The sequence below is a fragment of the Saccostrea cucullata genome, unplaced genomic scaffold (genome assembly GCF_032062105.1).
Source record: "Saccostrea cucullata isolate Sc308-1 unplaced genomic scaffold, CSIRO_AGI_Scuc_v1 ctg648, whole genome shotgun sequence".
In the NCBI taxonomy this organism is placed as follows: Eukaryota; Metazoa; Mollusca; class Bivalvia; order Ostreida; family Ostreidae; genus Saccostrea; species Saccostrea cuccullata.
This window is the reverse complement of record NW_026923300.1, coordinates 173,624-191,032: the sequence shown is the minus strand read 5'-3', so window position 1 is coordinate 191,032 and position 17,409 is coordinate 173,624. Positions and strand designations below refer to the sequence as shown.

General features: G+C 33.1%; 1 protein-coding gene and 1 long non-coding RNA gene across 4 annotated transcripts; one reads left to right on the top strand and one right to left on the bottom strand.

Moving 5' to 3' along the window:
• Positions 1–410: 410 nt before the first annotated feature.
• Positions 411–5,540, top strand: LOC134263698 (uncharacterized). Its single transcript, XM_062746081.1, has 2 exons — positions 411–514; positions 2,761–5,540. The coding sequence occupies exon 2, from the start codon at positions 2,761–2,763 to the stop codon at positions 4,621–4,623; it is 1,863 nt and encodes a 620-aa protein (XP_062602065.1). The 5' UTR covers positions 411–514; the 3' UTR covers positions 4,624–5,540.
• Positions 5,541–6,936: 1,396 nt separating this feature from the next.
• LOC134263685 (uncharacterized) lies at positions 6,937–10,316 on the bottom strand. Of its 3 annotated transcripts, none has more exons than XR_009991335.1 (4): positions 10,253–10,316; positions 9,710–9,830; positions 7,649–7,719; positions 6,937–7,191 (listed from the first exon to the last, which is right to left on the bottom strand). It is a non-coding gene; the product is annotated as an uncharacterized LOC134263685 (long non-coding RNA). The 3 variants fall into 3 exon arrangements; XR_009991334.1 differs by lacking the exon at positions 10,253–10,316 and adding an exon at positions 10,039–10,229; XR_009991333.1 differs by lacking the exon at positions 10,253–10,316 and having other exon boundaries at positions 9,710–9,949.
• Between the last annotated feature and the right edge of the window lie 7,093 nt (positions 10,317–17,409).

Sequence of the window (17,409 nt, the reverse complement as noted above, 5' to 3'; positions counted from 1 at the left end):
TTTCGCTTATGGCGTTGCACTTGCTCGGCGTTCCATAATTATGAAGTCAAAATAAAATGCATGCTTTAACCCTTTGCCTCCTTATGTTATGGTGTTTTGAATGCCATAGATTTCATTCACTTTATACGCAAAAAAATATATATTGTCATGTAAGTATTTAAAAACACCCACAGTGAATAACCAATTATTAATTCAAATTTTTAAAATTTCTTATTAGTTGGGGCAAATTGATAATTTTAATAACAAGTTAGAAAAATGGCCTGTTCGATGTTTCTGAAGAGTCTGAACTAGTATTTAGATCGGGATCGAAGTTCTCTAATACACAAAAAAATTATCATAGATAATTTATTCACATAATGATAACAGTCAACAGATATATTAGAATTTAAGATATTTGATGTAATTTGAGCGTTGCTAGAGTTTCGGAATATGCAATTTCTTTTAAATTTATTTTCTTTTGTTGTGAAATGTAACTATAAGTGACACGATTCGAGGGAACAACACACTTACACAGGTAATTTTATAAATAAATACATTAAATTTTTGCCAATCTGCTGCTCGTGGAATATTTGCATTAAAGTATCTCGCGTGTCAGTGGAACTGACAATAGTGATGCAACTGTTTACATACATCTATTTAGTTTGTAAATGTGCCTTTAAATTTCGTGTAAATTTTATTCTATGTTTAGAGAGCAAGGTTTTGGTGATGGAGAGTTATCTCTCTTTTCATACTAGTTAGTGGCTTATTGTGCAGACTTCGATACTTTCGTAAAATATAAATTTATAACATTTAATCCTTTTGATAATTATGTCTTGAATATTTTATATATAATGCTTGAAGAAAAAAATGCCTTGGACAAAAATTTAATATTTTTATATATTGTCTTGCCTTTTTTTAATTAAGGTGTTTCCACCCTCACAATTTTAATGGTTCAAAGTACAAAAACTGCATTTATTTTCGTTTAATATACTCTAAATTTTACAATTATTGCAAAAAATGTATACCGGTAGGTCACCATATTATTTAAGGACAGATGATACAAACAAATTTTTTCTTTGAAAAAGATTAAATACCATGTCACAAGTTTAGAAAAGTGGATGGTTCTTAGAATTTTTTTCTCCGAAGCACTGTAAAATGAAATAGATTTGGAAAATATTAGTAATATTTCAATGAAAAAAACGAATATAGAAAAAATCACATTCAGTAAAGGTTTACAGGTGAAAATAAATTTCAGAATATGTTATCCTGGTGTTAAAAGTGTGATATAAACCTTAGAAAAATATACCAAGCCAGGTGAATTTTAAGAGGAAGATCGAAATTACAAAAAATTGGCAATATCACATAGGCTCATTTTAACCATTTAGCTTTTCCTAATAAAATTCACCTGGATCAGTATATTTTTCTTAAGTTTATATTACACTTTTAGCGCCATGATAACATATTCTGAAATTTATTTTCACCTGTAAACCTTTACTGAATGTGATTTGTCTATATTTGTGTTTTCATTGCAATATTACTAATATTTTCCATGTCTTTTTCATATTCCAGTTCTGCGGAGAAAAAAATCTAAGAACCATCCACTTTTCTAAACTTGTGACATGATATTTAATCTTTTTCAAAGAAAAAATTTGTTTGTATCATCTGTCCTTAAGATGCGAAACATAAATACACAAAAGTGTATGTAAACATAAAAAAGTGCACCTTTTTTGTAAACAGTACCATGAAAAATGTGTAAAAACTGGTTAAAATGCATAATTCTGATGCTGAATGCTCATATTACTTCCTAGTTATAAGATACTTTTGAATTGTGAATATCAGGGAAACTATTTTACATTAGAAGTACAATAAGTGCCTTAGAAGTGCCAAAATGAATATCCCTTAGAAGGAGTTTCTGCCCTTGTCAACATATTTTAAGATTAAATAATTGATTAAATAAAGAAAATATGCATTTAAAAAAAATTTTACTGAACAATATTATTAGTTACACAGTGTTACGAATTTACCCCGCTGAAGACCTTTTTCGATATAAAAAAAAATTGTGCATATTATGAAAATATTAGGTTTTAATCCAATAACAATAAAACATAAAATATCATTACGGTAACAAGAAATTTAACTACCTACGTAAACCTTTTCTTAGCCGCCATTTTTATTTACAATAACAACGTTACGAACGGAATCGCGTGCCCGATTTTCATATTACGCCTCGACGGAGACGTAATATGGAAATGGAGACGTAATACGGAAAATTTCAGGGCGTCATGTGATTAGCTTTTATCCAATCAGTAATCGACAAATTTGTCTGAAGCGGGATAATTATCATTTCACCTTCTGTAAAGCATTCTTCCGAAAGATACTGTTCTATTAGGTATGAAATTAAATTAATTACAGTTTTTGCAAAAACCTATGACATCATACGAGGGTGGAATTACCTTAAAATATTCATTGTCTTTTAATTCTGTTACACTGTATAATGAATCCGCAAGTGTTTTCCCTTTATTACTATGTGGTTGGTTGTTTTATGGAAAAATGCCAAGAAGTGTATTTCTGTAAGTTATATTTTATAAATATACCAGGTATGTAAGCTTTGATGAAAAGACTTTCCATGATAAATGGTTATCGCCTCGGCCAAAGAATACAACAAATTAATATCTTTTCAGTATTGCCCCCCCCCCCCCCAAAAAAAATTACTGTGAAAACTGTTAATTCTGTTATTAATGCAATAATGTTCAGTACAACTGTCATTTCTTCAATTTGTAGATGGCAGATGGCAGTGAAAATGGCATCTGTTCTAGTCATAAGATGCCTCTTGATCAGGATTGTGCAACACACAAGATGCCAATCTGCTCAGGGTGCAACATCTTGGAACACGCTTCCTGTCAGAAAGTGGAACCGCAGATCCCTCTGCAGAGCTACGTATTGGCTGTCGCCAGAGTCTGTGAACTACTAGAATGTCAGCTGTACATGCTGGGTAAGGAAAAGGAGACAGCTGATGACCTGGTGAAAGAAAGATGTCGAGCGTATAGAGACAAAATAGACAAGTTAGAACAATGTTCCCTACAGGATATCGAAAATGGTTTTCACAAGCAGACAACTCAGCTACAAGAGTTAATAGAGAAATTTAGAAGGTCTTTGAACGTCAAATCAGATATCAAAGAAGTTGAAAATACTTCAAATGAAGTTCTGAGATCTTGTTTAATGTCCAAACTAACTGCAACGGAAAGAGAACCACAGTTTACAGCGCTCAGTAAAATAGCAGAAGATCTTCTTAGAAGAGAGACGCCATCTTATCTTCTAAAGTTCAAAGTTTCCGAAAGTTTTGAAAAAGTTATATCACAGCGTGAAAATGTTGGTAAGATTTCATTGAGTAACTTGTTGACAGATGACCAGGTTTCTGAGAAGGAGCAGTTATCAATGAGGGGATTCGAACAAAGTTTGCCTACGCAGGCAACAGCTCCATTGCCGTCTGATCCAGTCAATCCTCCTTCTTACGAGGAAATAATACAAAGAAAAGACAGAGCTGGAGTAGAAGGAGCCCCATATCCTCCCTTTGTGCCCAATACAAACATCCAGCCTCCTGATGCCGCGATACCAACACCTTTACCCGTTAACTATGGCGGGTATTACCCTCCTGTGCCGTCTTCACATCAGGGTTTTAACTATGATAACACATCCTTCCAAAGCCAAAATTTCGGTGGACCGTACAAAGATCTCTCTATGGGACATGAGAATTATAACCACCCCTTTCAACAGAGTAATGTAAATCAATGTGAGGGGCCAGCCATCTTACAGAATTTCCAAAAAGCTGAAAGCGGATCTCCAAAAGAGCTTAAATTTCATTCAAACATCCATCCTAGACTTATGGAGGAAAAGGAAGAAGCTGAGATATCAGGTATAACTTTTCTCGCGAACGGGAATATTGTGATGTCTGATAAAGCAAACCTTTCACTTAAGATGTTTGATGACATGAAAATTCAGCTCGGGTACAAGAAATTTGATTATAAGCCCTATGACGTCACACAAGCCCCAACAGGCGATATAGCTGTTGCATTTCCATCTGAGCACAGAGTTAACTTTTTAAGGCTGCATGACCTTTCCCTTGTTCCAAATGCGTGGGTTACAAATCCCAAATCTAAGTGTTATGGCTTAACTTCAAGTGATGACTACCTTTTTGTCATCTGGAAAGAAAGTGATGAATCTGAAAACATTCGCATTTATAATGAACAGTACTCCGAACTTCAAAAACTAACCGTATCCGCCGAGCGTTATTTGGTAGTAGATCCAACAACACTGGATCTCTTTTACAGAGTTTTGAACTTTGGCAACGATCAAATCAAGTGTACTAATGCCTTCGGCGACGCCAAAACAAAATGGAAAATTAAGATTCCAGGTCACTTAATTGAAGGAATGGCAATTTTAAAATCTGGAATTCTTGTGTCATCTTACTGTGCAGTTAATTTTGCAGATTTTAGGAATCGCAGTTGTACGGAACTTTTGGATATAAGAGATGCAGGCCACCTAGCTGTAAACAGAGACCGGTCCAAGATGGCACTGGTGCTAAATGAATGTAGTCCATCAGACGATAAAAATGATGTTGTACAATTGTATGATATTATTTACTGAAAACTTGATTAAGATATATTAGAGAGAGAGAAAAAAAAATTGTTAATTTCCTGTACCATCAAGCATAATCTGGTCTTCAATAAAATTAACAAAAAAATATTATTTACTTATCATTGAAGTAGTGTCCTTTCTGACATATTTTATTTTTCGAATAAAATCTGCAACATGACGACTTTGGAAGAAAGTAGTCATGTTGCAGATTTTATTTGAAAAATAAAATATGTCAGAAAGGACAGTTTTAACTAAATGACTACTGACAAAAGAAAATATGAATTTAAAGACCTTTATTTTTCTTATTTCATTTATTTGTTTTTTGCACTTCGTTTAGTCTCTGTCATTATTTAATTGGTTTTAGTTTTCAAACAACAGATTAATTGGAATTAATTCAATGTTTTATAAGCAGACTTCTTTTGTCATTGCGTACTTGTACATGTATTATTTATTTTGACTTCGTTTACATAACACATAAATTGTTTAAAATGTTTAGATCAATAATGGTCTACAGTTAAGGATTTAAAAAGATGCCTTTTTCTTTTGCTGTAAGTTATTTATGATTATTAGATTTTTTATTAATTTTTTATTATACGATATATATATTATGTAGAAATGTAAAATTGTACTTGAGGGTTTCCATTTATCTGTGTAATTTTTTAATCAAAGAAGGTGTCAACCATTCGATTTAGTGTTAAGTCCTAAGGAGTTATGTTTATAGTTAAAGTATGGTCAATTGGTCAAGTAAATAAATAAAATACATAATAAGGAAGTGAGAAGATTATCCGTAAATTAAATTTTTATGCATGAATATAGATTTTCATTGGTTAATATCTGTACAGGGAAGCGTGGAGTCTCCGATATAGATTGTGTCCTCTACTGGGATCCATCTGCTCAGAGACGGCAATAAAACAATTTACATTTTATTTACGCTTTCCCTGGTTATATATATTTTACATGTATGATTCTAAATTTAACAACTAATAATTTTTCTTTGAAAATTACTTTAAAAAAATTGAGCTTTCGAGATTTATTTATTAATCTTTTATCTGTCGTGTCTGTTGTTTTTGAGCTTACGAATTAATTATTTAAGAATTTTAGAATTTTTAGAATTAGAAACCTTGACACTGTAAATGCTTTCAAAAAGAGACTCTCTAAAGGTGATTCTCCGCCAAAACATTTTCCTTACGGCGACAAAAAAAAAACGAATTCAATTTTAACCAGAATGAGACACGACGTAAGCCTCCTTAAGTCAGATCTGTTTAAGTTTAGACTTTCAGACAATACCCAGTGTTCTTGTGGATATATCAATGAAAACACTGAGCATTTCTTCCTCTATTGTAAAAATTATACTGAAATAAGAACAGAATTATTTCATGCTATAAAAAATAACAAAGGAGAAATAGACCTTGACAAAATTCTTTTTGGGGACCTAAACTTGGGTCAACAAAACAATATAAATATTGTTTTAAAAAGCCGTACATAAGTACACAGGAAAAATGTCCACATGTGTTGAACATATGTTAAACATGTGTTTAACATATATTTTTTACACATGTAAAACACATAAAAGGAGCACACATGTATAGGGTGTTTATTTTTACACATGTTAAACATATGTTTCACATGTGTTTAACATGTGTGAAAATAAACACATTGTATATTTATACATATGAAACATGTGTTAAACATGTGTTTTATACATGTTATACTTTATATGTGAATTATACTCTGTTGTACTTATTATCATTTTTATACTTTTTTCATGTCTGTCCACATATGTGAATCATATGAAAAGGGCAGCATATGAGCATATGTAAGTCATATGAAATAGTTACATGTGTTCTCTTTCAATATTTATCACAAGGAAAAACACATTCTTGTACACATTTAAAAATCAGATATTTCTGCTTTAGATGAAAATCCATTACATTCCAATGATCTATCTTCATGGGTTAAATATTTGAAAATTAATATCTTAAAATGCTTACACAGCTTTTTTGATAAATTATTTTCATCAAGAGAAATAACTTACTTTTCAGTGTACTTTCTAAACAGGAAAGTATACAAACAAGTCAGTAGCATTTGTCGATACATATATTTTACATATTCTAAGTTGAGTACAATTATAAGATTTCCACAAAATGATTAGTTTTAACATGCATACATGTACAAATGAATAACATAATTAGTCCATGTACTTTTTTATAATTTATATGATTTGACATGAAAGTGTCCAAAGCAAAATTGAAATATCACATATAACATTTGTCATGTATTCTCTATTGTAAATTTATGAAAAATCAAGTTATTTGCTATTACAGCATACAAATAAGAATGGGAATTAAATCTTTACAGGTCAAATGCAGACAAGATTGTGTACATCCTCCCAATTTCATAATTATTTCATATATTTTCTTGTTCTTTTTCCTTCTGTATCTTTCAGTTTTCTTCAGTTGTCCTCCCTCTGATCTTCCATGAGCTTGACCATTTTGAACTCTCTTTGAACTGTACCCAAAATGCAAATCCACCATTTCTCCCTTTCCTGAACAATTTCTTTGTGGCACAGAATGGTCTCTACAAAAATTTCAAAAGTAAAAATAAAACAATTCTTAAATTACAAAATCAATTCTACAAGTAATATTTTAATTAAAGTTCAGCAAACAAATGTATGCCCAATTCACCAACAGAGATATGATAAGAGATAAAACTAATGTTATATATGCTATACTAGGTGTTTTGTGGAATCCTATGATGTAATTTGCAAGATAATTACACTGTTGGAAGATATGCTTCATAATAAAGTCATAAAAAGCATTTTTTTTTTTGATTTTGACAATTAAATTTGGAATGTTCAAACAGTATTACTAATTCATATTGCCAAAAATTAAGAAGATTCTGACACAAATATTTTATTTTTGGACAAAAAATACTACAGAGAAGTAGACAGGCACAAAAATAGACTGTGATTCCAGGATATCCCAAACGTTGTTGGGAAGAATATAACAAAATTTATTTAACAGTGTGTAGTTACCTTAATTAAGCTTTTAAGCAAGTCTTGGATCTTGGGATTTATTCTTATGAGACGCTGACTGTATATTGAACCTGTAAAACAAATATTCATGCAGTAGATATCTTCTAAGCATAACTAAAACTCAATTAAACTACAAAACTACAACTACAAACCAGAAGTCTCTGTCGAGACTGTAGCTCTACTGGTATGTACTTATCAAAAACCATTGCACTATTTTATGTATCTTTGTGTAGTCTACTTGTGTGCCAACTTATTTTGAAATCAAACTAGAACTGTAGAAGGAGTAGCGTTTTTAAGGAATTTCACAGAAAATTCTATTTTTAGTAACCATGGTAACACCGTTCATCGAAATCATATATGCACTATTCTATGTATCTTAGGGTAGTCTACTTGTGTGCCAAGTTATACTGAAATCAGACCAAAACTGTAGAAGGAGTAGCGTTTTTAAAGAATTTCACAGAAAATTCTATTTTTAGTAACCATGGCAACATCGTTCATCGAAATTAAAAACCGATGCACTATTCTATGTATCTTAGTGTAGTCTACTTGTGTGCCAAGTTATATTGAAATCAGACCAAAACTGTAGAAGGAGTAGCGTTTTTAAGGAATTTCACAGAAAATTCTATTTTTAGTAACCACGGCAACATCGTTCATCGAAATTAAAAACCGATGCACTATTCTATGTATCTTAGTGTAGCCTACTTGTGTGCCAAGTTATATTGAAATCAAACTAGAACTGTAGAAGGAGTAGCGTTTAAGGAATTTCACAGAAAATTCTATTTATAGTAACCATGGCAACACCGTTCATCGAAATTAAAAACCGATGCACTATTCTATGTATCTTAGTGTAGCCTACTTGTGTGCCAAGTTATATTGAAATCAGACCAAAACTGTAGAAGGAGTAGCGTTTTTAAAGAATTTCACAGAAAATTCTATTTTTAGTAACCATGGCAACACCGTTCATCGAAATCAAAAACCGATGCACTATTCTATGTATCTTAGTGTAGTCTACTAGTGTGCCAAGTTATATTGAAATCAGACCAAAACTGTGGAAGGAGTAGCGTTTTAAAGGAATTTCACAGAAAATTCTATTTTTAGTAACCATGGCAACACCGTTCATCGAAATCGAAAACCGATGCACTATTCTATGTATCTTCGTGTAGTCTACTTGTGTGCCAAAGTATATTGAAATCAGACCAAAACTGTGGAAGGAGTAGCATTTTAAAGGAATTTCACAGAAAATTCTATTTTTAGTAACCATGGCAACACCGTTCATCGAAATTAAAAACCCATGCACTATTCTATGTATCTTAGTGTAATCTACTTGTGTGCCAAGTTATATTGAAATCAGACTAAAATTGTAGGAGGAGTAGCGTTTTGAAAAATTGTTTACAGACAGATGGACAGACAGACGGACGGACAGACAGACAGACGGACGGACGCCGGACGCATTACTATCGCATAAGCTCTTCTGGTCTCTGACCAGTAGAGCTAAAAAGAGAGAGTACATGTTTGTAGGTTCTTAACAGTCTTAATTAATATCTTACATTTTACCAGAAACTGTTCTCTAGTGTTGGAAAAAAATAATAAATGTCAGGTAATGAATACCGGTACATAATAGATGTAAATATCCAATGGATTAGCTAGCTGATGTACTTTCAACAATCAACACATATGCACATGTACTTGTACCTTGATAGTTGGATGTCACTGTTATTATTAATTTTTAACTAAAATTCAAAAATTCAATAACCCCCCCTCCCCCCTGAAGTCATTTACAGTACACGTACCAGCTTCATAGCTTTTAAAGCCAGCAAATTCTATTCATACTTTCCATATTTTAAAAGTGCACTGGATTAAAACTGTTTTATATTATAATATAGAATAAAATTATTGTATTTGTAGCATTGAGTTGGACTTATTATTTATGAAGTCGTGCAAACAACAAATGTAGAATTATAAAGGAACAAAAAGAAATTACAATGTATCAAGAAATATTTTGTCATGAAGGAGTCATCACAGATGTTTACTTTGATTTTTCTTGGAAGTATTTATTTTTACCTTTAATATTGTGCTGATCCAATCATCTGTCAAATCAGCCTTAGGATCAATCGCCAGTCTTATCAGCTTTGGGCTTTTTAGACGCAGCAATGTGACACTGAACTCAAGTTACTGCATGCATCTATAGGCCATAAAAACAAACACTTGTTATTAAGTTGATGAAAGAATCGACTTGACAGCCATCTCAAGTCACAATGGTTTCAAGGTTTCTACTTTCACTTTCATATCAGTACGTAACCATGAAAGGAAAACCAATAATGCCTTTTAAAAATAGCCTAACATGTAATGTTTACGTTTATTCAGAAACAAATTTATCCAAAATTACTTACCTGTATACAAATTATAAAAAATAGTAATGCCTTTAGCCTAACATGTAACCGCTTACATTCACGGGCACTGGAAGTTAATATAAATAATATAGTATGTGTATGTATAAAAAAAAAGAAGGGTCTTTTTTATACATACACATACTATATATTTACATTAACTTCCAGTGCCCGTGCTTACATTCAGTCAGAAACATTTTTCATCAAAATTACTTACAGATCACTATCGTTAGGTTTACGAAATGCATGACAAGTCACAATGATAAGCGTATTACATGTATACTGGTGTCTCATAATATCGCGGTACTTAATCCTTTTGCATAAAAAGTGTTAGGGTGAATTCACCATGCATCGGATACCCTTGTACTTTAACAAGTTCTAGCGATATCGCTACCGATGGAAAATTATCATATTTAACATTTAGTTTGTGATTAAAATAACAATTTAGGACACAATTATATGCCGTTTATTGAGAAAATATCCCCCAAAATCGAGTTTTTAGAAAAAACTGAAAATTCACCATGGATCGGACATTGTTCACCATGCATCGGACAGACGGAATGGAGGCCGGGAAATATATTACCTTTACCACAGTGCTTTAAAATCCCTGATATGGATATATTTTTATCTTTTATCTAAGAAATATCCCTCAACTTTAATTTAATCGACGATATTATTGCACAAATGTAGAACAATTCTCGAGACCTCACTCTGCCTTAGAAATGCTTTAAAATGCTTATAATGCCGTAATTCGCGCCTTTTTCTCATGGTTTATCACACTCTGGTTTGTAGAAATAAATATAGTAAAATTCCATACGTCATATATTGATAACTTGTATTTTGACTGAAAATATAGAGTTTTTATTTTCTTTTTCCGCAAAAAACAGCTGTCAGCTGGGTTCTATATGAAAATGGTAGTGCTTACCTTTGCATCGAAAAGTGTCCGATGCATGGTTAATTTGTGTCCGATGTACGGTGAAAATAGCATATTAGTAAAAACCAGCTCTAATAAGAATTAAACAAACATTGAAGTGAAATTTAATTATTATTTATGTAAAATTACCAATCTCTGACAAAATTCACCCAAGTCCGACTCGTTCCGTAGAAGTCGAATTTAAAAGAACGATAACTCTAAAAATTGCAAAATCATAAATTTCGGGTTATTCCCCTTTGATGATGTAAAATATGACGTAACTTCAAGGCCATTTGCGGGGTATTTTTATCACAACATGATAAACACAATCGGTATCATTAAAAAATTTAAATCCTCGTCTTTATGACAGAAACAAATAAATACACAGAACACTTAAGTTGAAAGAGAGTTTATTGCCTCAAGTTGTCCGAAGCAAGGTATGTGTCCGATGCATAGTGAACTCACCCTATTCCAATTTTTTACTTTTAACTTTCATCAAATACTATCCATTAACCAATCTATAGCCTAACTTTTTAGTGTCAAATTATTTCTCAAGTTTGCATTGGTTAATTTGTTGTCTAATTTTAAAACGGGAAGTCTTATTTACCTCCTGAATTGTAGAGTCTCATAGTATCGCGGTATAGGAAAACATGGAAACTTGTGGCTGATATGGACTTCAATTTTTATTTTTATATTTACGGTGTAATTCTACATAAAAAATAAACATTTATACAAACTAAAGACTTTCGAAACATAAACTTTATTATGGTTTTTACTAGGTTATAAAATCAATGATCTAAATATGATAAAAAACGGGAATGGAAATCTGTAAAATTACTTTTATTTGAATAAAAAAGTTACCGACGCATGTTCCATACTTTTTAATCATCAAAAAAGTTTACATTCGGACGACAAACAGATAGTATTTTAACAGAAAGGATATGAGCTATGTATCTGAATTTTTGGAATGTACCGCGATAAAATGGAATCCGCGATATAATGAGAAGCGATTATATATAGAAAGTTCATACGCACCTGTAACTATAATGAAATGATATTTCAACAATATGAATTAAAAGTCTTTTAAAAATTGTTTGGAGATCACTTACCTTTCATCAGCACGTCTGCTGCAGCAGTGACGTCAAAAATGACGTATATTTTCATCCGATAAAAGACAAAACCGGCCCGGAGACAATACGGAATTATTTTAATTTTACTCAAGAAGTAAGCCAAGCCCAAAAGATTTAAAATGAAAAGAAAATGAATTCATTCTTTATCAATTTTATCTGATAAATGCATTATTACAGAAAAAAAATTGTGAAAGTTTTTTTTTAGAAGGGAAAAGGGGGGGGGGGGATAAACAAAGTAAAACTTTACATGAGTAAAATTTTACTAACATTTACAAATTCTTTTGAATTAATGTACACACACATATGAGATAAAACTTAACATTTGTATAACATGTGTTTATGAATACACATATATTTTGTATAAATTAAACATGTATAATTCATCTGTATTTTTGCACACATATATTACATATATATAATACGTGTTATACATGTGTGGTGAAAAACATGTGTTTAACATATATATTATCTCACAGGTGTATAACATGTGTATATTATATATGTTTTACATATAAATGAAACACATATTTTACATGTGTTTATTTACACACATGTATAACATGTATAAAACATGTGTTGAACACATGTGAAACCAAACATATGTTTAACACATGTGGACATTTTTCCTGTGTATATTAAAAATTCGAAAAGATTTTTTGAACCGCAAGCGTAACCATTCTGTATCCTTTACATCCCCTTCCTTCTTTTATCTTTCCGTGCACTCCTATTCCCTTCCTTTCTTATCTCTCTGCACCCTTCTCTTCTTTTTAGCTCACCTGAGCTGAAAGCTCAAGTGAGCTTTTCTGATCACATTTTGTCCGGCGTCCGTCTGTCTGTGAACTTTTCACATTTTCGACTTCTTCTCAAGAACCGCTGGGCCAATTTCAACCAAATTTGCCACAAAGTATCATTGGGTGAAGGGGATTCAAATTTGTTCAAATGAAGGGCCACGCCCTCATTCAAGGGGAGATAATTGGGAATTAATGAAAATTTGGTGGCATATTTTAAAAATTTTCTTCTCAAGAACCACTGTGCCAGGAAAGATGAAACTTATGGGGAAATATCCTCAGGTAGTGTAGATTCAAGTTTGTTTGAATCATGACCCCCGGGGGCAGGGCGGGGCCAAAATGGCCGACCAAAGTTTTACATAGAAATATATAGGAAAATTCTTTAAAAATCTTCTCAAGAATGACAAAGCCATAATTCATCATATTTATATGGAAGCATGCTCAGGTAATGTAGATTCAAGTTTGTTCAAATCATGACCCCCAGGGGTAGGGCGGGGCCAAAATGGCCGACCAAAGTGTTACATAGAAATATATAGGAAAATTCTTTGAAAATCTTCTTCCCAAGAATGACAAAGCCATAATTCATCATATTTATATGGAAGCATGCTCAGGTAGTGTAGATTCAAGTTTGTTCAAATCATGACCCCCAGGGGTAGGGCGGGGCCAAAATGGCCGACCAAAGTTTTACATAGAAATATATAGGAAAATTCTTTAAAAATCTTCTCAAGAATTGCCAAGCTGTAATTGATCATATATATATGGAAGCATGCTCAGGTAGTGTAGTTTCAAGTTTGTTCAAATCATGACCCCCAGGGGTAGGGCGGGGCCAAAATGACCGACCAAAGTTTTACATAGAAATATATAGGAAAATTCTTTAAAGATCTTCTCAAGAATGACAAAGCCGTAATTCATCAGATTTATATGGAAGCATGCTTAAGTAGTGTAGATTCAAATTTGTTCAAATCATGACCCCCAGGGGTAGGGCGGGGCCAAAATGGCCGACAAAAGTTTTTAAAGAAATATACAGGAAAATTCTTTATAAATCATTTTCTAAAAAATAGCAAATCCGTGATTGGTCATGGGACTACTTTTGGATTTAAACTTTACAATAAAAAGCCATTTTCTTCTTTTTCCTACCCTTTGTGCTCAGGTGAGCGATGTGGCCCATGGGCCTCTTGTTTGCATTGTACATAGATTTGTTTGTTGTTCATCACGTGTATATGAATTTGTGTGTGTGTGTGTGTGTGTGTGTGTGTGTGTGTATGTGTGTGTGTTGGAGAAGACATTCTAAGTTGGAATAACTTGTGTCTGATCCGATTGATTATGTTTCAATAAAATATGTTTAAATCAATTATTTTAAAGTTTGTAATGTATATGTTTGAATGTTAAAAGATTTTGGATTTTATTGTTATGATATATAATTATTTTTCTTTATGAGTGAGCCTAAACTCAGGTAAATATTTTAATCGCTTACAATATTGTTCAGTTTTATGTGGATTTTATTGTTATGACATATTTACAATTTTCTTTGTTTGAGATTATTTTTCTTTATGAGTGAGCCTAAACTCAGGTAAATATTTTAATCGCTTACAATATTGTTCAGTTTTATTTTGATATAGAGTAAGTATTTTGAAAATTGTTTGATCACTTTATTGATCACCAGGTAAGGTAGATTAAGGTCACTTTAATTTGTAAATGCCATTGAGCATAATCTATGTATTTTTTAGCTCACCTGAGCCGAAGGCTCAAGTAAGCTTTTCTGATCACATTTTGTCCGGCGTCCGTCTGTCCGTCTGTCTGTCTGTCTGTAAACTTTTCACATTTTCGACTTCTTCTGAAGAACCGCTGGGCCAATTTCGACCAAACTTGCCACAAAGTATCCTTGGGTGAAGGGAATTCAAGTTTGTATGAATAAAGGGCCACGCCCTCATTCAAGGGGAGATAATTGAGAATTAGTGAAAATTTGGTGGTATGTTTTAAAAATCTTCTTCTCAAGAACCACTGTGCCAGGAAAGATTAAACTTAAGGGGAAACATATGTATAGATTAAGTTTGTTCATATGTCCCCCAGAAACAATGGCATTATATATAGAAAAATATAGGAAAATTCTTTAAAAATCTTCTTCTCTAATTGCTCATATTTATATGGAAGCATCCCAAGGTAGTGTAGATCTAAGTTTGTTCAAATCGTGACCTCCGGGGGTAGGGCGGGGCCACAATGACCGACCAAAGTTTTATATAGAAATATATAGGAAAATTCTTTAAAAATTTTCTTCTCAAGAACAGCAGAGCCATAATTGCTCATATTTATATAGAAGCATCCCCAGGGTAGTGTACATTCAAGTGTGTTCAAATCATGACGCCCGGGGATAGGGCGGGGCCAGAATGACCGACCAAAGTTTTATATAGAAATATATAGGAAAATTCTATAAAAATCTTCTTCTCAAGAACAGCAGAGCCATAATTGCTCATATTTATATGGAAGCATCCCCAGGTAGTGTACATTCAAGTGTGTTCAAATCATGACGCCCGGGGGTAGGGCGGGGCCAGAATGACCGACCAAAGTTTTATATAGAAAAATATAGGAAAATTCTTTAAAAATCTTCTTCTCAAGAACAGCAGAGCCATAATTGCTCATATTTATATGGAAGCATCCCAAGGTAGTGTAGATCTAAGTTTGTTCAAATCGTGACCTCCGGGGGTAGGGCGGGGCCACAATGACCGACCAAAGTTTTATATAGAAATATATAGGAAAATTCTTTAAAAATTTTCTTCTCAAGAACAGCAGAGCCATAATTGCTCATATTTATATAGAAGCATCCCCAGGGTAGTGTACATTCAAGTGTGTTCAAATCATGACGCCCGGGGATAGGGCGGGGCCAGAATGACCGACCAAAGTTTTATATAGAAATATATAGGAAAATTCTATAAAAATCTTCTTCTCAAGAACAGCAGAGCCATAATTGCTCATATTTATATGGAAGCATCCCCAGGTAGTGTACATTCAAGTGTGTTCAAATCATGACGCCCGGGGGTAGGGCGGGGCCAGAATGACCGACCAAAGTTTTATATAGAAATATATAGGAAAACTCTTTAAAAATCTTCTCAAGAATAGCAAAGCCATAATTGCTCATATTTATATGGATGCATCCTCAGGTAGTGTAGATTCAAGTTTGTTCAAATCATGACCCCCGGGGGTAGGGCGGGGGCCAAACTTTTGGATTTAAACTTTTCAATAGTAAACCAATTACTACTTTTTCCTAGCCACAATGCTCGGGTGAGCGATGTGGACCATGGGCCTCTTGTACTTATTGTAACTGGTGACTATATTTTCTTGTAAAGATCTGATCGAAGACAGCAATAAAAGAAGTTACATTTTATTTACGTTTTTCCTGGTTATTAGCTCACCAGAGCCGAAGGCTCAAGTGAGCTTTTCTGATCACATTTTGTCCGGCGTCTGTTTGTCCGTCTGTCTGTCTGTCTGTAAACTTTTCACATTTTCGACTTCTTCTGAAGAACCGCTGGGCCAATTTCGACCAAACTTGCCACAAAGTATCCTTGGGTGAAGGGGATTCAAGTTTGTTCAAATGAAGTGCCACGCCCTCATTCAAGGGGAGATAATTGGGAATTAATGAAAATTTGGTGGTATGTTTTAAAAATCTTCTTCTCAAGAACCACTGTGCCAGGAATGATGAAACTTATGGGGAAATATCCTCAGGTAGTGTAGATTCAAGTTTGTTTGAATCATGACCCCCGGGGGTAGGGCTGACCAAAGTTTTACATAGAAATATCTTCTTCTCGAGAATAACGAAGCCATAATTGATCATATTTATGTGGAAGCATCCTCAGGTAGTGTAGATTTAAATTTGTTCAAATCATGACCCCCGAGGATAGGGCGGGGCCACAATGGCCGACCAAAGTTTTACATGGAAATGTATAGGAAAATTCTTTAAAAATCTTCTTCTCAAGAGTAATAAAGCCATAATTGATCATATTTATATGGAAGCATCCCCAAGTAGTGTACATTCAAGTCTGTTCAAATCATGACCCCCGGGGATAGGGCGGGGCCAAAATGGCCGACCAAAGTTTTACATAGAAATATATAGGAAAATTCTTTAAAAATCTTATTCTCAAGAATAACAAAGCCATAATGATCATGTTTATATGAAATCATCCCCAGGTTGTGTAAATTCAAATTTGTTCAAATCATGACCCCCGGGGGTAAGGCGGGGCCAAAATGGCCGATCAAATTTTTACATAGAAATATATAGGATTTAAAAAAAAAATTCTCAAGAATTGCAAAGCCATAATTGATCATATTTATATGGAAGCATCATCAGGTTGTGTATGTTTACTTTTCTTCAAATTATGACCCCCGGGTATAGGGAGGAGCCACAATGGCCACTCAAAGTTTTACATAGTTATATATAGGAAAAAATTTTAAAAATCATTTTCTCAAGAATAGCAAAGCCATGATTGGTCATGGGACTACTTTTGGATTGAAACTTTTCAATAATGAACCAATTTCTACTTTTTCCTAGCCA

What these genes read in the sequence shown, in the direction of transcription:
- LOC134263698 (XM_062746081.1), top strand. Translation starts at nt 2,761, where the DNA reads ATGGCAGATGGCAGTGAAAATGGCATCTGTTCTAGTCATAAGATGCCT.